This window comes from Mesoplodon bidens, assembly GCF_964165515.1.
Source record: "Mesoplodon bidens genome assembly, chromosome: 6".
Taxonomy (NCBI): Eukaryota; Metazoa; Chordata; class Mammalia; order Artiodactyla; family Ziphiidae; genus Mesoplodon; species Mesoplodon bidens.
Window position 1 is genome coordinate 11802206 of NC_138162.1, and position 24617 is coordinate 11826822.

Below are 24617 nucleotides of genomic sequence, written 5' to 3' on the forward strand. Positions count from 1 at the left end.
CAGAGCCTGGCACACAATAGGTGTTTTAAAAATGTTTGGATGGATCAATCTTCCAAAATTATCATTTTTTTTAAATTTAAGCAAGGTCCATAAAGAGTGGACACCTCCTTTTTTCCTTAGAATTTCCAGGTAAATGTGCACATAAAATTTTGATAAAAATTAAATTTGTGAAGGAAAATAAGAATTTGATACTTTGAGTATGGATCAGCAGAACAAGGAAAGATGCCAAAGAATCTGATGGGAGATTTTATTTTTATGCCAGTACCCACAATGCTGTGGATAAAAGCCATTTATTTCTGGAAGTATTAAAAACTTCACCTGTTAACATAGATGGACTCATTAATAATGGAATTTCCAATTGATTCCATGTGTCAAGAAGATAAACGAAGAGTAAAACTTGTCTTTCCATAACAAAGTCCTTGATAGGGATAAGCAGCTGTGTTTAACTGTCCTCCGGGTCATAGATGGAAAACTCTACTAATGCGATCTGAGCTTGAACGCTCACGGCCCGACTTGCCTGAATTAACGTCGCTATCAGTCAGTAACCCTGGCACCTAGAGTGTCGCCCAAGAAGACAAAAGGTTTAATCAGCCTAACAGGAGAACTAAATCGGCACTTCTCGTAAAGGAGGGAATTAACGAGACACTTGCCTTCTCCCCTCCGCTGGAGAGAGCAGACTGGGGGCAGCCATTTCAGCTGCAGGAGGAGGTGGACAAGTGGGTGCAAATGGTTAGGTGTCCAGTTGGTTCCATGACGGAAGGAGCACCTCCTTCACAATGGCTTGCCTACTCCCTCCCGGGAGTTGTTTGTCTCTGAGGGGCTGGTGCTCTGAGTGTCCACTAGGAGAACATGAGGGGCTCCCACTTGAAAGAGGACGCTTGTGCTCCCCAGCAGGTGTCCAAGAGCAAACAAAACTGAGGCCTCAGAGAAAACCCAGGTCTATAGCAGGCCATGCATGAGATGGCTGAGCTTTGGAGGCCACCTTGTATTAAACCCCGCCTCTGCCATGTGCGGGTCATGTGACCTCAGGCAAGGTACCCTACCTGCTGTTCTGTAAGGATCAGGTGAACCGTGATTGTCGTCATTTCCTTAGAAGATGAGTAGTGCAGGGGAATGCGCCCCCTGTGCCTGCTGCCGGTCAGACCTTTATACATGACTCTGAGTGACAGTGCAGGCTTAGGGTAGAACAGTTGCCCTGAATGGGTGGGAACGGCTCACCTAACTCACCCTTCCAGACTCCACTCAACGTGCCGACTTCTCCTCATACGTTCGCACCTGCTGCCCTGCAAGGACCAGCCTTTTCCTCGCTGACTCCAGTGCATATTTTGCCACCCACCCCAGCAGCACGACACTGTAGGCAGTACTTGTTTCCATGTCCAGCTGACACTGCTGATGTTGTTCTTTAAGCTCTCTGCGGAAAAAGCCCCCGCTGCCACCGTTTCCCCTGAGTCTTTCCCATCCGTGCCCATGTCCTTCTGTTCGTTTTTATGGCACAGACGTCTGACCAGGGGATGTCGTCTCCAATAAGTAGACAACAAGCCCCCAAATGTTCTTGTCTCCCCAAAGATGAGATTCTTTCTGCTCTCCTACAGCTAAAGCCTGCCTCAGGCTACTCTTCCATGCAAATTTGGTTGCAAACTCTCTTGAATTTATTGGTCCCTCGGCAGATCTCTCCTTCCTGGCAACACTGGGCCAAAGCTCCAGGAATGAATGCTAACAGCTCCAATGAGCATTTCCTCTGAGCAGCTCTAAACTCCCTGGACATAAGCGTCACTCAGCCTGGCCTCGTACTCTGAGACCTCTCCACCATCAGACTGAGCAGTGTCTCAGCCACACGGAGATCGCAGGGCTCCTGTGACAGGAACCAGGCCAAGCACATTCTGCAGTTCTTTAACCAACATCCTCGAGCTTCTACCTGGGGGCTGGGGGCTGCACTGTCCCCAGGGAGTATAGTGATGCATCCAGCAGGGCCTCTGCCCTCTCAAGCTTCTGGTCACAGGGACACCAGTGAAGATTACCCAGCACCCAAGGGTGTACAAGGCACTGTGGGAGCACTGAGCAGGGGTAAGTGACTGACGCACACAGGCCTGTGTTTAAAGCATGATAGTTCAGGTGGAAGGAGTAGAACTGGCAAAAGCACGGAAGAAAGTGGGAAAGGACATGGCCTGTGATTAGGAGATACCTCTGAAGCATAAGGTGTACGGGGGAGCATAGGAAAGTGACACAAAAGGACTCTGGAAAAGCAAGGACTCTCTCAGCTTAGGAAAGGTTTGTTTGCCTGACTAAGGAGCAAGGACTTGTTCTTTCCTCCCCCACACAGGAGCTCGCGTGTGTGACACATGCTGTTGGACAAACGGGGACTGTTCCTGCCCCCATGAAGCTTATAGTCTAGTGCAAGAATTAAATAATCACACAAATGTAACATCTCCACAATCAAAGTTCTTGAGTAGGATAGTGACTTGATCCAATTTGCATTTTAGAAATCACTCTGGCCAGAAGGATTGAAGTGGACGGGGAGGAACGAAACAAGAGAGGGACATAAAGCTGAATGTCCACCATGGCAGTCAGGCCCGTGCCAAGGGATAGAGAGCAGGGGACAGACGGATGAGACGTTGCAGTGGGAAAATGGGAAAGACTAGGGAATTGATAGGTCTGCTGTGGGTAGCTATGGAGAGTGACAACTTCAGAAAGAAAAAGGGATTTAGAGTGCAGTCCAGCTGGGATAGTAATTGGGAGTTTTGGCCATTCTGAGTTTGAGGTTCTAGTGGGCCATCCAGGTGGGGACTGGGACGTATGGGTTTGGAACAAGAGACGCCTGAGCTGACAGTGCTTATTAGGGGTGATCAGCGTATGGGTGACCCTGTGCTCGTGGATGAGACCTCCTGGAGAGAGAATTAATTGCCCTGCTGTGGTTCCAAGGGTGAGAGCGAAACTTCCAGGCCACAGGAATGGAATTCCAGGTGGGCTTCCGTTGGTTCTCACCAGCTGATCTTTCCGCTGTTCAGCAAGGAAGGTATCAGTCCATGCCAAAGTGTAATAAATGTCATGAAAACTCTTTTTCCTGAGGAACTGGTGTGTGGGTTTTTTCCTCATAGACAATATAACATTTGCAGTGTTCCCTTCTTGCTTCGGTGGCAGCCAGGAAGCTCAGAGCTAATTTTGTAACTGAATTTTAGAAACCATATAGGATCTGCATATCCAGATACTGTTTTCCCAAATAAATACATTTTACATTTTTATGGATTCTCCAGTGCTGATTTTTTCCTTTGTTTTAGGTGCTCATGTAAGCTGCCTCAGATCCTTTGTAAAATTAGGTGAGGTGTAACTGTATAAAAATAAATATTCCCCTCACCCTAGTATTTTAGGGTCATCCTTATAACCCTTGAGCAGTAGGTCGGCCCAGTTGCTGAGCTAATATTGGCTGGATTTAAGCAGGAGGGACCCTTGGAATTTACAGCTGCTACACAGTAACTTTAACACTCACCTAACTCATTAAAGCAGGATAAAAGTAGAGCTTCAAACATCTGTGTTTGCCACCAAGTCTGTGAAGGGAGAGGTACCTTTAATTTAGTTCAACATGTAAAAGTCTGATCTTTCAGAATTGAGAATACACTGTTGAAATTAAAGACTTGTCTGTGTAGATGAGTACTCCAAATACCTTCAAAGAAGGAGTGAGGTGCTGACTACAAAGATGGGTGGTTTTTTAAGCTTAGGGTGTCTTTTCTTGACTCATAAAATGTAGTCCTCAGCAAGCAGCATAAGCACAAAGTTGACTGGATGATAAATCTTATTTTTGATCATCCCTGGGTTTTAATATAATTAATTATTTTAAAATTAAAACTCGCTACTGGTTAAGCTCACTCTGTAAATAGTTTCCGCACTGTGTTCCACGGCTGGTGCCTTCCTTAGGGACTGCAAAGGTGCAAGTGGGGGGGGGGCGGGGGAAGCGCCCAGCAAGGAGAGGCCAGCCTCCATCCCTGCCCCCAGCCCTCCCAGAGGAGCTGGGCTGTTGAATGCGGCAGGGCTCCTTCTGCCTAAGGTGCTGTCCAGAGAAAGAGTTCCTCTCCTAAAAGTGAAAAGAAGAGTTTGGAAATCATCCCCCCGAAGGGCACATCCCACTAACTTGCTGTTGGGGTATGCCTGTGGCTAATATGGAAGGGGCCGGGGCGGGGTTTGGAATCCTGCCTTTGGTTCCCACCCTGCCTCTTACCCTGTGACCTTGGGAGATGTCTTTTCCTCTCTGAAATAACTTCCTCACCCATAGAGTAGAATGCCATCCAGCATAACAGCCTAAGTGAGGATTAGATAAATCAGCAGATATAGAAGCGCCACCTAACAGAGTTCAAGCACTGATCTCTCTCACTCCATCCCTCTAACCCTCCTCTCCCCGTCTCATCTCTGTCTCCCAGGAGGAGCCAATCACCTTTTGCGAGGAAGCCTTCGTGTCCCACTATCGCTCCGGAGCCATGAGGCAGTTCCTGCAGAACGCCACACAGCTGCAGCTCTTCAAGCAGGTGCCCGGCACCCTCGCCTGTTCTGCACCTGGGTCCCTGGTGGGGTCTCTGCAGCTGCCTCCACTCTAAGCGCTGAGGCTGCAGGCGTGGGTGGAACTCAGGCCTCAGCCCAGAGGGGCCCAGAGTCTGGGGAGGGAGATGGGGTGAGAAGGGAGCTCAGCCACCAGACGGAACCTCTGCAAATATGCCGTGCGGTTTTATAAGTTACCATAAACACGCAGCGAGTTTTCCAGAAACTCGCCTTTTTAAGCTCATAGTTCCAAAGACCCTTTCCTGTCTTGGTTCTTTGGTCGTCTCCTAAGGAGCCCAGCTGAACGTCCTTTCCCCGTTCCTTTGTACTAGCTGTTATGCTTTTGTTCTTTCTTTGTATAGTTTATCGATGGTAGATTAGACCTTCTCAATTCCGGTGAGGGCTTCAGTGATGTCTTTGAAGAGGAGATCAACATGGGCGAGTATGCTGGTGAGGGCATTGCGTTTTCCTTTCTGAGCTGTGGGCTGTCTGTGGGATTGGGGTGTGTTCGCTAGGAGTGGCAATGACTTCTTTTTTCCTTCACTGGGGATTAGAGAGACTGATTTCAACCTTGGCCTTGAAGTGTTGGAATTCCTCTTCACGTTCTGATGAGAGGCACATTGGCCCATCTGAAGTCCTCTGTCCTGGGGTCAGTTACTTCACCTGGGTGGGTGAAGTCTAGGTAGCGTAGGGGCCTGCACGATGCGGTGGAAAGCACATGAGGAATCGAATTAGGAGACCAGGATTCACTGCCCAGCAGTGAGAACTTGGTCGAGTCATTTCACCTCTTTCAGCTGAAGTGTTCTTATCTGTGCACGGAGTGTAACAGTGCCTACCTCACAGGAGTCCTGTTGAGATTAAATCAGAGACCCCAAGGAAAGGTTTGTGCAGTCGCCCAGGACAGACCCTGGCAGGGGATCGCAGCTTAGTAGATGTTTCTTTAAAATGTGAAGATCATCGCGGGTGCCCTGTCTCTGCAGGCCTTTAGAGCCAGAGGAATCATCCTCTCATTTTTCAAAGGAGGCATCTGAGGCCCAGAGAAATGTTAGTGGCTGAGCCTGCCTCCTGAATCCCAATCTGGCTGCCTTTCCAAGACCCAAAGCCTCAGTCTCTGTCAGCAAAGTAAAACTAAATGCAAAACAATAATAATCATGCTGCTAGCCCCCTCTTATTGCTGGGCGCGTGTCTGGTCTCGACTGTGCTGATAACCCAACTGGCAGTCCACAAACTCATAGAGCCAGGTGTGATCTCACCTACAGACCCCTTTGTCAGGCCCTACCAGCCTGTGCTGCATGGAGAGCACAGTAATCAATAAAACGGGTGTGTGAGTCGTTGATGAGCATTTCCTGGACATCTGCTGTGTCCACAGCCCTGTACAGTAAGAATGGGGGGCCCAGTTCTGCCCTCAGGGAACTTTTAGACTGATGGGAGAAAGCTCATAACTAAAGACAAATACAGACTAAGGCACTGCAGGAGAAGGAGCAGACATGGGTTTTGGGGCAGGGAGAATAGGGCTCTATTGATGCTCACTCTGTAACATGAGGGCTTCACAAAGGAGGCGGGTTTTGAGTAGCGTTCTAACAGTTGAATATGGCTTCTGGGGAGAAGACAGGCTTTATGTGTTGCTAAACTAAGTCTAGTCATTCGGACTCCTAGAAAAGCTGTCTGCTGATAAGACCTACTTATCCCAGCAGATAAAATGAATCAGTTCCCCACAGCACCTCCTTTTTCTTTCCCTGTCACTGCTTAAGCATGAGAAGGGCCCAGTATGTGTCCAGCAGTGTGCTTACACTGGACACACTGCCCTGTGGTTCGTGCCCTGGCGTGGCTCACAGAACTTTAGAGAACACGGACCTCTGAATGGGTGTTACCTATTCTAGAGGGCTGTTGAGAGGAAGGAGTAAGAGAAACTTACAGAGGAAATGACTGAGCTGGTCCCTGAGCCTGCGCAGCAGAGAGAGCAGGGAACGGTGGCCAGGCAAGGGGAACAGCATTTGCGAGGGCATGGACGGCTTGGAGGAGGTGTGGCCAGGGAGCCTGAGGTTGTGCAGGATGGTGGCACAGGATGGAGAGGCAGAGGGTGGGTAGTGCCAAGACAGGACAGGGCAGGGGTGCTCAGGGGCCTGACCTCTATCCAGTAGGCAAGGAGGAGGATTTGGGTTTGTACTCGGGGCACTGATAGGATCAGATCTCACTTTGAGAAAGAAAACCTGCGGCAGCAGCTCCTTCAGGGAGTGGTGCATGGGAGCCTCCACGTGATTCTCCAGATTTTGAACTTTCCAAGTCCTGCATGCTGAAAGCAACTTGAGGAACTCCTGAGGGCATACACATGGCTTCTTTAAATACCAGCTTCTCCGCTTCTTCCTTCCCCAGGGAGCGATAAACTGTACCACCAGTGGCTCTCCACAGTCCGGGTAAGTGTCACCCCCGCAGAGCCACCTGGGCCCCTCCTTAGCCTCCTGGCCGCCCTCCTCTTCCCCTGCCACCGACCAGGCTGTCATTCGGCTCAGAGCACTCTGTTCTCCCAGCTGAAGATGCTTTTGTTTGTAAAGCCAGGCTGTTCTCGGGCCAAGGATGAGACTGTCCAAAGCCATCCCTCGGTGAGGATGATGAGAGCCAGGAGAAGCTTCCCTGTCTCAGGAAGCAGGCCAAGGCGTGCTGAAAGGATGTTGCCATCTTAGAGCATTTTGCGGGGTCTCCTTCTAGGGCCAGCCCAATTGGGAACTCTTCATGGGAAAACCAAAAATTCGTCCCTCTTGCTGCTCTGAATATGTTTCACCGCAGAGGCTCCTGAGAGGATGGAAAACGCATCCCTGAGAGTTTTCATCCCCTCGCTGTTGCTGTGAACAGTTTTTTATTGTGTTGGAAGCCAGGTGCTTAGGGCTCTTCAGAAGCCACTGAAGAATTCAGATGCTTGCCTTTCCTTTACGTGGGTTCATTAGTGAGTGTGTACCAAAGGGCTTCTGTGTGCCGGGCGCCACGCTGGGTGCTGGGGAGACAGTGCAGAGCAGGACGCAGGCCCAGCCCTGGGGGAGCTCCCGGCCTTCCTGGGGAGGCAGGCACGTAGACGGGCAGCTCCGACAGAGTGTGACAAGTGTTCTCTCCTGCTTGTGGGCCAAGTGCACTGCTGCCAAGGCAGGTCCCTTGGAAGTGGCTGCAGTGGGCCGAGAGTAAGCAATTCCTCAATGAAAGGCTGCTTTTGTTCTTCTCGTATGGCCAAACACGGCACTTGGCAAATCACAGACAAGCAGTAAGGACTTGTTGATTGATTGATAAAGGGAGTTTTAATACTCTAAAGGACCATTGAAATAGGATACTGAGTAATTTTGGAAAGCAGTGTGGAATATATGAGTGGGTGAAAATTTCCTATTATCCTACAACAGAGAATGCTTTCCAGGTCAAATTTTGAAGTTTTTCATTAAAGCTCAAATTTTCTAATACAGGCAGTTACCAAAAATCGTGCTAAAAGTTAATCCTAATAATTACATAGCGTATCTTGCTCTGTTGTATATGCACTGGATCAGGTCTCTCTCTCCATTCAGATCAGTTGGAATTACCACACATCTGATTATGTGATGCATTTGGTTAAAAATCTTCTGGAGTGTGGGCTCCTTGCGCTGGCCCTCCGTGGGCTGACCCTACCTGGCTCTCAGCCCCACCTGCCAGTCCTCCCGTGATGCACGGCCCTTGTTACTCACGGAACACACCATGGCTTTGCAGCTTCTGCACTTCTTTATGTGCTGTTTCCTGTCCCTAGAATGTTCTTATCCTTCCTCTCCCCACCACGAGCTCCTACTCATCCTTCATGGACCAGATATTTCATCCTCTAAAGCCTCCTCCGCCCTTCCACACAGTGAGCTGCCCCCACCCTCCTTGTGCACACGGCCAGTGCGGCTCTCACCATCTTGGGTTGCACTTGTTTACCCCCCAGACTGGAGGCCTTTGAAGGCAGAGACCGGTCCTCCGGTGGCTCGGTACCCTCAGAGCCTAAGCCAGGACGTCCCCACAGTGAGCCCTCACAAAACGTCTAGAGCCTGTGTGCTGCATACACATTCGTTGCCTCCTCTGTGTACTGGGAAAGCCTTCCCTCCTCCTTTTACTCCCCTGCTCTCCTGAAAAAACAGAGCCAGAGAATCGGTATGTTGGATTTATACTAAAGTATAAACAATGAACATCTATGGCTATTCATTCTTTCCCTTTGTCAAGATGTACATGTTAGGGAGGCAGCCTACCAGAGTGATTTTTAAAAAACAACACAGAAAACCAGGGTGAGGAAAGAAGGGCTCATGGCTTAAGGTAGCCACAGTAGCCAGATAACCTTGCCTAAGTGGGCCCCCAGTTTCCTGCCCTGGCTCGGTGTTAGTTAGTTAGAGTCCATTGTTATTAAACTTACCTTAATGTTGTCCATGGTAACTGGAATTTCTTGAGAAGCTGTACATTACTCTGAGGAAACCCTTGCCTCAGAGAGCCTGTGGTGAGCTTTCCTCCCAGCCAGCAGACAGGTGCCAAGCAAAATACTGAGCCTGGGGTCTCCCCGCTCAGCTAGTTTATCGCCATCCTCATTCCCCACCCGCTCCCGTACCCCCCCAGAGGGATTCCGCCGTGGCCATAACTTAATTGCCCGGGACCAGTCACCATCTAGGGCTGTTTCTCTAATTAAGTTACACACTTATGAAATGTGGCTTAACTTGATTAAAGAGAAGAGGTCTTTGTTGGTGTTGGCCTACTATATCTTCAGTCCAAATTGCTAACTGGCGTTTTTATTACAGAAAGGAAGTGGAGCAATTCTGAATACTGTAAAAACGAAAGCAAACCCAGCCATGAAGACTGTCTATAAGTTCGTAAGTACTGGTCTTGGTCTCAGGATCCAAACAAATCTGTTCCTTAGCATGATGAAACTCTTAAATAGACCTGATCCTATGTTGCAGAAATGATTCGGGGGCTACTGTGTTATTTCCTAAAGCTCTCAATGCTCTTAGAATTATTTGGCGTTGATGTTTTATGACCAGGTCAGTGACATTTTTAATTTAAAATGTTTCTACATACAGTTGCTGCAATAGAGAAATGGGAGGCTACTGGTTTTGGCTTTTAAAATGTAGACAGGGTGGCTAAAATTCAGGCTGCTCCACGCCTGCATCCCTGAGAACCAGAGGTGGTGGTCTGTCAGGTGTTCTGGCAGACCTTTCCTACACGTATCCTTGTTATAATGTTAGAATAAAGCAGCGCCTTTACAGGTTACTGAAGAGTGCTCCTGGTGGGACACACCCCGAATTTTTGTCCCAAATTCTTCATCATCTCTCTCATCACTGCCCTGTAGGAAATGCATTGTTTGTGAAACTCGTGCCCACAGCAGAGTGAAAAGAGAACACACCAGTTCCCGATGCTCCATCTTTTACGGGCCTCAAGTATTTTTTCTCATGATTTCTCTTGCTTGCTAATTTGACTCTGAGCCACTTAACTGGGGTGGTTTTGTTTTTTTTCCATTTTTAATTTTGTTAGTCCTTTCTGTGCTTAAGTTGTAGCTATTTTAATGGGGCGGGTGGCTGCCAAGAGAACCACACAGGTCTTAGAATGACAGAAAATAAAAGCCAGGGTGTCTGCCGAAATGAGATTTAAGAAATGGCATCAGAGAAACCCAGCGATGTGTCTGTTCAGCCTGGGCAGAAAATTGGTCCTGAGGCCCTGCCCTGGTGAAGTGTAATAGATATTGTGAATCTTGCAGCTGAAGAAGCTTTTGCTCTCCTCTTACTGGTAGCTGTCACCAGGCTGCGGAGATAAATAATTACAGAGAGCAGAAGAAGGGCTTCGGAGGGGAAAAAAAATCAGTCCCATCAAAATGCAGAAAATAAAATCTCTGTAGCCTCTTTAAGGGATTTTTTTTTTTAACCTTTCAACATTGTATTTGTTTTCATAGCCATTATGTTTTCAACTTGATGATCCCATTTTTCCTTCCTTTTTCTAGTAATCAGAGAAGGTGATTCACGATGGACTGAAATCAAGCATAGTCCCTGCTGGAAACAGAGAGGGAATCTTAACTTAAATTAATTTTTCATGCAGGCAAAAGATCATGCAAAAATGGGAATAAAAGAGGTGAAAAACCGCTTGAAGCAAAAGGTACTTGAAGTTCTTATTCAAAATGTATAAGCACCATGTATGAAATGCGTGGCCACAAAAAAGTACGATGTGATCAATAGAGGCTGTTTGATACAGTGTTGTTAGCACACTTCAAAATGCATTACCAGCTGTCCGGGAGTTTTCACACTGTTATAAATATTCACAGACAAAAAACTGTCTTCAAATAACATTAAGACTGGCTTAAACCCACAAAGGCAAGCAAGTTCAGAGTTACCACTGTCAGTCTGTCCCCTGCCCGCCCCACCGGGCCTGAGCTTCACCAGGGTCCATACAAATTGGCTCGGCCTCCCCATCCCGGCACCACCACCTCCTACAGCTGACCTCTGCCCTGGGGCTGATTGTAACCAAAACCAAGAAGCATCTCCAGGGAAATGACTGCCATGGTTCTGGCATGCACGTGGCCACCACACAGAACAGGGCACAGAGGGTGGGTTTGAGGAGGACACTTCGGCCTCTGCTCACAGTTCACGTGTGAGACTCAGAGGGGCAGGGAGAGGCTCTGACTGTCTTCTCGGACCATCAGTAAAATGGTATAAAATCATACAAACTACATCCTGACTAAGAGTCCCCCTACCTGGTTCTCTGGACTTGTACAGAGAGGTTCATAGAACAGAGAGGGCATCTTTATATTGTTATGAATATCATCATCATTAATAGCATTGCCAACCTTCGTTAAGCACTTTCTAAGGATGGTCCAGGCCAGGAGCTTTCACATTTAATCCATAGAACAACCCTAGGGGGTATTGTTCTCATTACATGTGTAAGGGGACCACGGTTCAAAGGTGGAGTAATTTGCCCAAGGTCATGCTGTTCGAGCCTGGCAGAGCTGAGATTCGATTCCAGATCCATCTACCTCAGTGTTTGCTCTTACCACTGTAGCATTTCATACTGCCTTCCTGAAACAAGTGTTTTGTTTTCCAAAAGGTGTTTGAGATCACTTATTTCATTATTCCCACACCCCCGAAATTCACCAGGCTATTAAGGGCCTTCGTCTATCTCGGCAGTTTTTTAAAAATTGAAAGCAGTTTCAGTTTTAGGAAGTCAGAAAGGACCTCTCATTAACTTGAAATGGTCAAAGGAATTGATTCCTTAACTTAAATTGCAAAATAATTTGTTCTGACTAAGATTCAAATGCTTAGTTTCAGCTGAGGGTGAATTTTTAGCAGCTGAGATTCAAGTCCTGAAATTAAAATCTTGCTAATGTAAATTCACATAGACCTTAACTGTGGTCTGTTGCACCCTGCCAGAGGCTGGCAGGTGGAATTCTTTACTCGGATGTTATTTAAGTCCCTAAATATACCTTTTTATCTCCTATCCCAGTCACATGTAACTGAATTGGACTGCTGATATAAAATGGAGGGGCAGGGAGGGCGGAGCTCTCAGCAGGTTTTCCCTCCTTAATAACTGCATCGGGCTAGTATTAGAATATTACCTGAGGTAAGCAAAGAAAGGGTCCCTCCTCAAGCAGAGGACACATGTGCCTCCTTGGTCAGATCCGCTCTCTGCAGGCCATTGCCTCCCTCCTCGTATGAGTAAGCATCGGGCCTTAAGAAAATCCCCTTTTTATGATGCGTACCATTTCTGCAGATAACCAGTTAAGCTCCAGTTTTTGATGTTGTTCAAAGGTTCACTTAAACAATCTAGATCCTCTCCTTCACGCCATCTCCCTCTCCTTTCCTTGATGGTATCTGAGGCAGAGAGCCTTTTCTCCCCTTCTCCTCTTCCCCCTGCCAGTCTTTTCAAGAATAGCTTCAGGAGATAATGTTCTATAGAGAGTGTCAGTACATTTCAGGTGACACAAATGGTGAAGGCATTTCATAGAAATGTGGCTTGTCACCATCGGGCTGTTGACAGATCTATTAGTGCACCCTTTTCAATTTTCACTTTTCCCCCCCTTCGGTTTTACAGATTTCTTCAGACTTGATATTTTGCAGTTGTTCTTGGAAGAACTATTTTGTAATTGAAACTCTAGCATTGTTTGGGACAGATGGGACCAGGTCTTCCACGGTGCTGCAGCTCCCTTTCCTGAGCTAATTTAGGATTTGGCTTTGTCTGACCTCTCAGTGCGGCAGAAAATATTTCCTTGGCTTTTTTGTTCCTCTCTGCCCCTTCCCCTTTACGTGGCAACATATCTGTGTGGCTCCCTAGATGCGTCCAACACAGACATCTCAAGTTTGGTTTCTGCTATGACATTGAGGCAATTCCCAACAAAGACCCAATTTTCAAATGTACTGGGTTGCCACCTGGCCTCCTCTAACTCTGCATAGCAATGGTGACCCCTCAGGTATAATCAAGAACCCAACCTTGCCCTCTTCACTCTCGCCTTGGGTTTGAATTGCAAATAGAAAATGTGGGGCTGACCTGTGGAGAGGTCACCATGGTGTGTGGAGGGTCCATCTCTAATATGACTGAGCAGGGCCCCTTCTCCATCCCTCGTTCATTTGTGCTGCAGACTTTCAAAGCATCTGAAAGAGGCGCTTTCAGGGTATCCGTGTGACCATTGGCAAATAATTGTTAATAGAGACTGTAGTGTGGCTTTATTCCATACCTGCTCTGCTTTGGCCCAACAACAAAAAAAAAGAAGGAGGGATAACACATTTCTCTGGATAAATGGAACAAGGTGGTCAAGTTCTTCTATAGCTTGGCCTTCTTTGAAGTTTAACTTGCTCAAAATTAGGAAGAAGAAGAAATGGCAAAGAATGCTACCCAGCCGTCGTTTTCTAAAGGGAGAATGCAGTTCTTTTGTCCAGAGCACCTCCCTGCCAGAGCTGGCCTGCAGGAGGATGCTGTGTGGCTGGGCTTGCGGCTCTCAACAAATCGCATTCTATTGCAGCGCCGTACGCAGCTGGCACCAGAATGCCCTGTTTTAAAAGCGGTGGCTGCACACACATTCGTTCTTACCTACAGGAAACGTTAAGATATTTACATAAGGTGGTCATTCTTTTGCCTGTTGGGGAACCCCTAAAAAATTATCTTTTTTCTTCAGTATCAAAGTCAAAATGACTGAATCAACTGTGTCCATTTCACAGCCCCCTTTTTTTTTTTGGCCGCACCACACAGCTTGCGGTATCTCAGCTGCCGGACCAGGGATTGAACCCAGGCCACAGCAGTGAAAGGGCCGCCTGAGTCTTAACCATTGGACCACCAGGCAATTCCCTCACAGCCCTTTTTAAATCTTTGATCTTTTAAAGATTAATCCAGCTTGTTGATTTAGAGTCTGTGTGATCGAAAGGAGCAAACTCACAGTTGGGTTAGCGAAGGCTTGAGTTTCTGGCTAAAGATTTCCTAGTGTATTGAAGAGAGTGAGGAAGCACGTGCAGGGCAGGGAGATCCCGGTAGCCTCTCGTAGAACAGACGTTTTCACACCGTGTCACACAGCTGTCAGCTCCCTGTCTCCGCTGCGATGACCTCAATCACAGACATTCCAACTCTGGATACTATTTCGATACCAATATTCATATTGCAATTTGCATTTGCTGTGGTGTGAAGTAGACTGGAAAAGAAGGGCACTGCACAAATCCGAACATGGAGACCAGCAAGCTGAGTCAGAGATGGGAGGCCTCGGCCTCACACCCACAGGAGGCTTTAAAGCTCCCCCCCCAGCAATGTGGAGTGGTGTTTAGGCTTCTGAGGCAGATGGCTGAACCGAGTTCAGTGCTGGTTGTGTAGGATGTTAACTGTGTGACTTTGAGTAAGTTACTAGACCTCTCTGAACTTAGTTTTTCTCATTTGTAAAGTAGGGGAAATACAGATTTTTACTGGATTGTTGTAAGGATTAGAAGAGGTAATGGATTTAAACAGCAACACATAGCAGCCACTCGGCAAATGGGAGTTACCATCCCATCTGTCCTCTCACATCCCACACCTGGAGCAACCAATCGGCCCACATACCTGTGGACACAAACCCTGAGAACATGGCTGGCGTGGGATCCTCTCCCTTTTGGTCCTCCACACACAGAGTAGTCTTCCAGGCACCCTGCTCCCTACCTCCCCTGGGCCAGGAATGTTCTCCTGGAACCTCTGCCTCATGAAGTCACATCCTCAGCTCCTTCACCCCAGCTCCCACCCAAGGCCACACAGAGCCCCCTTCCTTCTCTGAATTCCTGCCTCCAGGCTTCTTTCTCCTGGGGACTGTGGCCCTGCCTTCTCCACAGACAGGTGGAAATTAGATCCCAGTCATGATTTTTTATTCCAGCTTGGAGAAGGTGATACGAATCGGATTGTTTTCTGACTCCTTTGCTTTACCGAGGGATGGGAACTAATAGTGTCCCAGCTCAGCCGAGCTGTGGAGGCTCCTGGGAAGAAATCGGCCGCCCTGCAGTGGCCTCTGATCTGCAGCTCTGTCTAGCGTCTTCCTCCTGTGTGACTCTTCAGGAAGGAACGGATTTACCCTTCCCACCAGATTCATGATTTTGGCGGTTTTTTTAATGACATTTTGAACATTTACAAATGAAAAACATGTTTATTGGAGAAAATTCAACAAATCAGGCAAGCAAAAAGAAAATAACCTCATTTTATAACCTGCATTTTCACTAACTGTATCCTGACCATTTCTCAGACCACTAAATGTTTCCTTCACATGTTGTTGTTTTAAATGGCTACATATAATTTTATCTGATGGACACACATACATTCATTAATCCCATTATTGGACACTTTAGTTCCCATTTTTTCTAGGCAAACGTCCTCATAGGTAAATCCATGCGGGAATTCTTAATTTTTCATCCAGATAGATTTCTGGAAGTGGAATTAGTGGGCCAAAGGCCCTTTACCTCTTTTAGGGTTTTGATAGGAATTGCAGTTTGTGTTCCCACCAGAAGGGTGTGAGAGTGCCCGTTCTCCCATACTCTTTGCTGATGGCATCTTAGTTAATTCTTAGAACACAATTTCTTTAATTGTGAGCACCAGGAGTTGTGGTTTTGGATCCCTACAGTGTGTAAGGTCTCTACTGATACCTACAGTAGAGGATGTAAACGGGCCCTATTTCTTTCCTGACTAGGGCTCCTCCCGCCCTGCTCTCTAGGACCCTGGGAGGAGGCAGCTGTCCTTCCCCAGGTGGAGGAAATAGTGAAGAAGTTAACAGACTGGTGGGGCGAGCCACAGGACTTTGTAAGAAGCCTTGGGCACCTTTGGCTCTTGTAACTAAAGAAAATTAGCGTGCAGCACTGCTTACTGATGCACAAGCACGTGTGTATATTGGACACATTTGCCTTCCAAATGTTCAATTCAACGAAGATTCGTCAGAAAGCATGCACTATATTCCAGGCTCTGGGGCAGAGAACCCAAACCCCAAGGCATTCAGTCTATAGGGGTAAGATAAGTGCGCAGATAGCACACAGCACGGCAGCTTAGGATCAGTGTGACAAAGGGGTTTCTGAGGACGAGGTCACACCTGATGATTTGTTGAGCACCTTCTCAACTCAATACCTTCTCTTGTGCTATTGTCATGGGTCGATATGGTATAAATGCCAGAAATCACATTGCTCTGGGCTCCTCCACTTTCTAGCCGCGTAGCCTTGGGTAACTTGCCCTCTCTGAGCCCTGTTTCGTCACCTATAAAAGAGCGATAATCCTGTTTACCTTGTGGTTCTTCTGGAAACTAAGTGTGATCGTGAAGGTCAAGGGTCTGGAGAAGTGACTTCAAGTAGTAGACACTCAGCACAAGGAAGCTCTTCCTTTTAGATGGTGCTTTTTCCATTTTGCAGGGAATAAAGCTCTAACGTTCAATTTGTGCAGGACTGACATTTTTCAACGCTGCCTCACATCTCATCTCATTTAACCCATTCTCATAGTAGCTTTGAAGTTCGCCAAGCAGATGGTGTCCGTTGCAAAAATAAAGAAATAGGTGCAGAGAGGTTGAGTGAATTGGAAAGATCAGACAGCTAGTTAATGGTAAAAACAAAACCTAAGAAATTTTTACTTAAAATTTTAACTTAAAAACTTAAACTAAGACATTTTCCCCAAAACTACCACAGACATTTTTAAAAATAGTTATCATCTTATAGTTTTCATTACTATCAATATTTTCTTTCTAGATTACCCTACTGCTTCATGTCTTTATTTTTTCCCCCAACCAATCACACACACATGCAATATTTTTCCTGAACTTAAAGTGAATTTTTTTTTTTTTTTTTTTTTTTTTTTTTTTTGCTGTTTGGCTTTACTCAACCTCTTATGTCTGTCCTCTCGGTAACCCCACTGGATCCAAAATGCCTCTTTTGCCCTTTGTTACTTTCTGACACAGAAGGAGCCCCTCCCTGTCTTTGTTCCACTTGACCTGAGCACCTTAGGGCAGCCCCTTTCCAAGAAAGCTGTTTCTAATTGGCTGGCGGCAACTTCTCTCATCACTGAGCCTCAGCCAGGCTAAGACGCGGGGGCCACTTGATGCAAGCCCTCCCCGCAAAACCAAGAGGTCACCATTTCCCTGTGTTGTTACCAAGCAGTGCAGAGACTCAGCTGGGTGTGTGGAGTTGAGCATATAGAGAAGAGGGGTGGGGGAGGGTCCCTATTGTTTATTTATTTTTATTATTAAAGTGTAGTTGATTTACTCCCTGTAGTTTATTGAATACCTTATTAGTAGGTACTCAGTTATTATTACTGAGTCCTGTATATAGGACACTACTGAGTAAAAATGTTCAAGACACGTATATTGCTTAATCTCCTTTACTCCTCATAGCTGCCATAGCTCCATTTTACAGATGAGGAGACTAAGGCTCAAAGATGTTACATGTGTTTCTTCCTTAATGCATTATTATTTAGTAAGGGATCACTTTCCTCCATGTGTCACCGTTCTCTCTATTTGACTGAGTAGTTGTCTTTTATGTGCAGAATTTAATGAGTACTAAGGGTGTGTGTTTTGTTGACAAAAATATGTATTTGTTTTTGCAATGAAAATAATTGGAAACTGTATTTATTATTTTATTCTAGCTGTTATTTTTACTTAGAAAAAAACAATGATTTAAATGTTTTTTACTTGTACATTTAATCTCTGCCTTGCTTAAATGAAGATTTAAGCAACTTTCATGAATAAACCATATGATCCATATTGCACAACTCGGCACCATCCATGTCCCAAAGAACCCATGGGTATAGTCAGCTGCCAGCGTTAGGCAAAGGAGCCATTACCTGCCTTTTGCACACTGGGATTTTTCTTTACCTTAAAATTTGACTTCATTCATCACAAGCACAAATTAAATGTAAATTTCTGATTAAAAAAAAAAATGACATTGGCTCCCTAAATACTCTCCAGGTCATAGAATCCTAACTTAGACTTCAGTCTCTTTCTTCATTCTCTGCCAGAAAGACTAGGGCTAAGAAAGAGGGAGCAGAAACACATCGTTTTCACAAACAGTAACATCATCAGTAAACAAATGTGGAGAAAATGTCCACACTCACAAATAATCAAAGTAATGCAAATTAAAACAACAATAAGGTCTAATTTTTCACCTCTTAAATTAGCAATACATTTTTAAAACGATGAGGCTAACACGCACGGTGAAACTGATAACACATCCATTGCTGGTAGTTGGTGTAAATTGGAAAGCAGTTTGGTAGAATGAATAAAAAGCCTTAAAAATGTTTATATCTTTTGATCAAGCAGTTTCATTCCTAGGGATTTCTGTAAAAGAAATAATACAAAAGGAAGAAAGACTGCAGTGTTTATCACTGATGTTTAGAAAGTTTAAAAAAAAATTAGGAACAATCTAAATGCCCAATAGTAGTAAGAATGGTTTATTAAATTATTGAGTATCTGCTCAGTGAAATATTATGCATCCATTAATTATCATTCTAATGACTATGGAGCACCATGAATTTGCTTATAGTAGAAAAAAACAGAATGTAAAATTGTGCACAAGCTATGATTGCAAGTAATTTTTAAATGTCTGCATGTGGACAGAGTGAATATTTAAAAATTAAAATAACCATGTAAGGTAGTAGGATGAAACATTCCCCCCCACACACTATTGTGAATTATTATGTTATCTTTGTAATTTAATATGCATGATTTTGGTTTCTCTACTCCTTAAAAGTCAAAGGGCCAAGTTAGCCTTCCGTTTCCTCCATCTTTAGCAGGGGGATAGGCTCAGAATGTCCCAGAGGGAGTTCCCTGGCAGGCCTCTTAGCGATGGGGTTGGATGGAGCCCCTGTGCTCGTGGCAGCGGTCATGACCCTGACACCAACTCCCGACCGGGCTTCTCTCTGCAGGACATCACCGAGAATGGCGGTGTCCCCACCACAGAAGAGCAGCTGCCAAAGACTGCGCCGTCCCCACTGGTGGAGGCCAAGGACCCCAAGTTCCGAGAAGACCGGAGGCCAATCACAGTCCACTTTGGACAGGTATGTACCCTGGCCCTTCCATCTGGGCTTTTTGTTATGTTTCAGCAGACGACATAGCACATGTAACAGTTTTTCATTTCGGCTCTCTCTGGCAAAACAAAACAGCTCCATGGAGTTTTGCACGTCTCAAAGGTTCGCTTGGTGCAAACATGTTTCAAAAAGGTGAATTTTCAGAAATTCTGAGGAGACAGCATGGCTCTGGTCATAAACCAGCTGAACTGTTGAATGAAGTCATTAAATGCAGCTGCTGCCTTCCCACTCCAAGGCACTCCGTTTAAGGTGCCTCTGTTAGCTAAGCATCTCATTAGAACACTTTAGCATCCCAGGCCCTTCTTTGCACCTTCAAATAAAAGGTAACAAGCAAAGTCTTAAAAAAAATCAATTAGGAGTTCTTTATTAATGTACTTCCTGAAAATCAATTCTGGGTGTCGTGCTTCTCAGAGTAAACACTCACGCTACGATTCTCGTGATCCGATTCTGTAACCAACTGTTTTCGACCTGAGCGTTTAAAAATTGTCCAGTTGTTTGATTTTTTTCTCTTAAGTAAAACATATAGAAACTGAACATTTTCTTATCCATTTCCTATCAGTGGTTATATTTTTGGTTGAAAAAGGTTGTATACCCTCCTCTACTCTTGAATTAACTCTCTTGATTAGCAAAAGTCATAATTCTTTTATTTGTGAGAAATGGCTCTGTTAGCAAGCTATGACTGTAACAAGAATTTGCAAGGTTATTCATTCTTAAATCACCTGATTCTTGAACCATTTATTAGATGAAGCATGATTAAAATAATCTTCATGGTTTTATCTTAAATATGATGCTATTTTATCACCTTAATGATCTAGAAGCACGCATTTAAAACGTTCCTGCTTTTAGCAGACATTTATCAAGTGCCTGCTATGTACCAGGCTTTGAGCTCTTTAGAAATGAAGGGAACTAATGAAATTGTTGCTGTGGGTTATTATCGTGAGGGATGAGTTTGTTGAAACATAAGAATCTTCCTCTGTAATCGATATTTTTGGATAATACATTCATACGTCTTAAACTTGGGGACATCCATCCCCCTTTTCTGATTTTACACTTAAAAGGGATGTTATAAAAATTGAAATGTAGCACAAGAAAGAAACGTCCACAGGGCAGTGCTCACCTGATTAATGATTATCTTCAAATTGCGTCAGTGTTTGCACCCCTGAGGAGCTGCCTCCTCCTGGGGCTCAGGCCCTGCTGGAGAAATCTGCGCCCCAGTTCCCTGGCTGTGTTTGCTGAAAGCACAGCCTCGGTCGTCGCCAGCATGGCATTCCAGAGCCAGCTTCCTGCTTTCCTTTGTCCTCATTCCTGCACACACTAACCTTCCCATGAAAAGAGCCCCTCTCTGGAGTTTGGAGCCCATTACAGAGAAAGAGGGGGCGGGGGGGAGGGATTTCATGGTGTTAAACATTCCGTTTTCGAAACACAAAAAAGGAGGCCCTATTTGAAATGGAGAAAGACCTTCTTTCCGTTTCAGCGAGAAGTAGAGATGCTTTAATGTCATTCCCAGCTAAATGCAGAATAAGAGCGTGTGTGCGTACGGGTGGGGGATAAACAATTTAAAAAGCCACCCCAAACTCTGTTGAAATAAGAGCTGTCTGTGCCTTCACAGGTCTGTAAACTGGAGAGGATGAAAGTGGCTTTTTTTCCCCAGTTTGTCACTTCCCTCACGTGGCTGCCAGCATTATGCAAGTGTACAGGAAGGCAGGGTTTTTTTAATGCATGCATGCGGATTAAGGTCAAGCCCCAAGTATCAGCCATGCAGCGGGCTCTCCCTTACAGCTGCAGCCGCAGAGCCTACCCACAGCCGCGAGATGCCTTAATTGAGACGTGCTGTCAAAGTGACAAACACATTTGCATACAGTCTACACTCTATTTATTTTCTCTGGAAAGGTCTACAGTCTGCTGTTGGTTGAACATTCTTAATCAGTTTGCTGTAAGTGAACTGCCAGCCAGCTCACTTGTGCCGGCCGCTTCTTCATTAGGTGACAGATTAGCTGCAGGGGGGATGGGCCACAGAAACCGCAGACCTCTTTCTTTTAACTCTTTCCAGCTTTGCCCTGGTACTAGCTTGTCCTTCAGTCCTTCCCTGGGCGCCTGCTTTGATGGGCCATTGACCGGAACGCGCAGCGTTTCTAGAGCACCTACTACCGGCAGACATGAGTTTTAGGGGCTAGGTATTCTCAAAGAAGTCCTTCGAGTCCCATTTCAGAATTTTTTGCCACACTCTCCTCTGTATTCCATCTGTACCATTTTTTTTTACTTGTTATTTTTCTTTAAACAGACTCCAACCTGACATTTATACCAACTTTACCCTCATCTTATGCAATGATTGTTGGTAAAACCACAGTTTGATGTACTGGTCCAGTTTTTTTCAAAGGTGTATCCAAAAAAAATTTTTTAAGTGTCCATCCATGTATCACCTAAACTACTCATGTAGCCCCAACAGTACATATTCTCCTCTTGGAAAACATGTGTCATCTCTGCCATAGTCCTTTGAGGAAGGGATCATTAGCTGTATTTTATGGACCCAGAGCCAGAGCTCAGGGACCTTCCCAGGGCCACATTGCCAGCACAGAAACCCAGGACAGTTCAACTTCAGAACCCATTTCAGGTCCGTCACCAAGCAGAGACATCAGCTTCTGTTTGAAATGTCTAGTAAGACTAATGTGTCCTGGAAAAATAACTTAAGCTAGCCAGACAGTGCACACTAACCCCAGCAAGACCTGTGCCTTGAGTCTGTGTTTCTATGGATTTCATTCTTTAAGAACAGTTAGCTTTCCACTGGGGGCAGAGACTGTTGAGATCTTTATTACATTAATCCCTCCACCTTGCAAAGCTAGTGCCCATGGAGCCAGCCAGGGGACTCCATGAAGACGTTTGGCAGGGTGGCAGGGAGCCCGGGGGAGGCCTTTACAGACCCCCTGGGGGAGACAAGGTGCTCTCTTGCCTCTGCTGCACCAGAGCTTCCTCTTTCAAGGCTATGACCATTCCTCCCTTTAATTCTGCATCTATTCATCCATGTATTGAGACCTACCATGTGCTTAAAAAAAAAAAAAAAAAAGTACTTGTGGGGTGTTATAAGGGTGACAGAACAGCAAGTGGACAGCCCAACTCAGAGTGATGAGGACAGTGAGAGAGGTTAGCTCAGGGCACTCTGAGGGCCCCATGGGGGCAGCCTCTTCACCTGCAGGACCACTGTCTGTAGACCTAAGCTGAACCCTGTAACTAAAAGATATTTTGTCAACAAACTGAACTCACTAGCATTTCATTTGTTTTCTAAAGCAGACATACGTAACGCCCCTCAGAGCTCATCATGAGCCATGTCAATAGTTCCAGACAAGGGCAAATAAAGGGGTTTTTAGTTGGCCTCTACATCCTTATCATGTCTGATTTCTTTAAAGAGTTCAAAAGTCTTTGACTTGAGGGACTTCCCTGGTGGTCCAGTGGTTAAGACTCTGCACTCCCGGTGCAGGGGGCCCGGGTTTGATCCCTGGTCAGAGAACTAAATCCCACGTGTCACAACTAAAGATCCCACATGCTACAACTAAAAGATCCTGCATGCTGCAACTAAGACCTGGTGCAGCCAAATAAATAAATAAAATATTTTTTTTAAAAAAAGTCTCTGACTTGAGAATACCTATTCCTACCTTGGAAAATGTTTAGGTTTAGGGAGGCTATAAATAGCTTTTCTTTGTTATTTTTTTTTAGCAGTGTTTCTGGTTTTTTTAAATTTTATTTATTTTTGGGTGCGTTGGGTCTTCGTTGCTGCACGCGGGCTTTCTCTAGTTGCGGTGAGTGGGGCTACTCTTGGTTGCTAATGTGTTTGGGCTTCCCATTGTGGTGGCTTCTCTTGTTGTGGAGCACGGGCTCTAGGTGCACGGGCTTCAGTAGCTGCGGCGCTCGCGGGCTCTAGAGCGCAGGCTCAGTAGTTGTGGCACACGGGCTTAGTTTCTCCGTGGCATGTGGGATCTTCCCGGACCAGGGATCGAACCCGTGTCCCCTGCATTGGCAGGTGGATTCTTAACCACCGCCCCACCAGGGAAGCCCCCTATAAATAACTATTTTTATTCTCCCAAGTTCAGAATCAAATGAGAAATAAGGCCCAGGAGACAGTCAAATGAGATAAAAATGCCAGCTTTTTTACCAATAAGCTAAAAGGAGAATACTGCTTTAGACCTGAGGCCAAATGGGCTTGCTGAAACCTCACCTCCAAATTGAAAAGACTGAGCTACTCCCCACAGGAGACATGGACAATTGCAGGCAGCACCCAGGGAGCCTGTGGACCGACCGCTGGGCGGGGGCGGGGGCACCGGGAGCACAGAGCATGCTCAGTTCCTTCTCCCAAACTCAGAGGGAAGCACTCCTCCTCCCCTGGGCAGCCGAGAGCAAGAGGGCGCAGAGAGAAGCTAAGGGCTCCCCCACGCTTTTCTCTCCTGGGCAGAGAAGTGGACATTCTTTTCTGTGGCTGGGGAAGGAGTGAGGAAGCCCTGCCCTCCCCAGCAGGGTCTGGGCGCCCCTCAGCCAGACATCTTGGCTTGACCCTTCCCCGTCCGAGAAATCAGAGGAGGCAGCACCCCCATGGACACTGCTCTGCCCCCTGCATTTACTAAGTGGACAGGCCAGGCGCTTTCACTTCTGTCCTCATTTAATCGAATCGACATTAGCTGGTAAGGAAGAAGGCCTCATATCCATTGTACGGCGGGGGAAACAGGCCCAGAGGACTTTTACTTGAATTAGGAGCTAATTCATACTCCCCCAGCAGCAGCACCCCTGCTTCTCTCGGCTGAGTGCAGCTCTCCCTCCCTGGCTTGAGGAACTGGACTGGCAGTGGCACCCAGTGACACTGGATTCTAGTCCCACACACGTGCTGCCATATGCTGTGGGCCTCGGCCAGGGACTGGGCCTTCTCAGGAGGTGGGAGGACAGGGCAAACCCACTCCAAGGCCGCCTTCCTTGTGTTCCCCCCCGCCCCGCCCCGCAGTTGATCCTACAAACAAAGTAATTGCCTGCCTTCCAATCTGCTAGATTCCAAAAAGTGTGCATTGAAAAGTGTCCATTCTCCCGGTTGAGCAAAGCTCTCTAAACCTCTTTAACATAAAGGTTGAAAAGCCAGTTAAACCAAAGCTCAAACTAAGCGCCACCAGGCTTCCAGAGACCTGGGACGGAGTGGTTTGGATACACCCCCAGAAGCAGCTCTTGGAATGCGGTTGCCTGCTTATCTGTGCATACGGAGAGTTCTGGCTTTATAAGCGTGAGCTGGGTCACTTAGTGCCAGTCTCATGCTGCTTTGGAGAAGCTGCCCAGCCAGCGAATGCCTTCTCAGCACCCTCAGCTCTGAGCGCCCTGAGAAACCCCTTCTGTCTCAATGAGTCTGGAAGTCACACACGATTCCCTTCAACTCAGCCGTTGCCTCCCAAACACCTCGGACAGATGTTCGCATGTTTCCAGACACCTCACGCCACAGGCCTGCAGTCTGAATGTGCACTCGCGCCACATTCACCCTCCTCCCCCATCTCCCACCACAGCGAGGTCCATCCACAAGCCCAGGTCCACTCCCCAGCCCCCAGAACCTCTCCCTTCTGCCCTCTGCC

At 46.4% G+C, this 24617-nt stretch overlaps 1 protein-coding gene across 6 annotated transcripts in view; it reads left to right on the forward strand.

Moving 5' to 3' along the window:
• DENND1A (DENN domain containing 1A) overlaps window positions 1-24617 on the forward strand; it is a 542774-nt gene that overhangs the window by 469891 nt on the left and 48266 nt on the right. For all 6 annotated transcript variants that reach the window (XM_081236287.1, XM_081236288.1, XM_081236291.1 and 3 more), the window contains 6 exons: window positions 4410-4514; window positions 4887-4974; window positions 6898-6938; window positions 9294-9365; window positions 10582-10638; window positions 18865-18996. In XM_081236287.1, the coding sequence (XP_081092413.1) occupies window positions 4410-4514; window positions 4887-4974; window positions 6898-6938; window positions 9294-9365; window positions 10582-10638; window positions 18865-18996 (495 nt within the window). The remainder of the gene's footprint in view (window positions 1-4409; window positions 4515-4886; window positions 4975-6897; window positions 6939-9293; window positions 9366-10581; window positions 10639-18864; window positions 18997-24617) is intronic.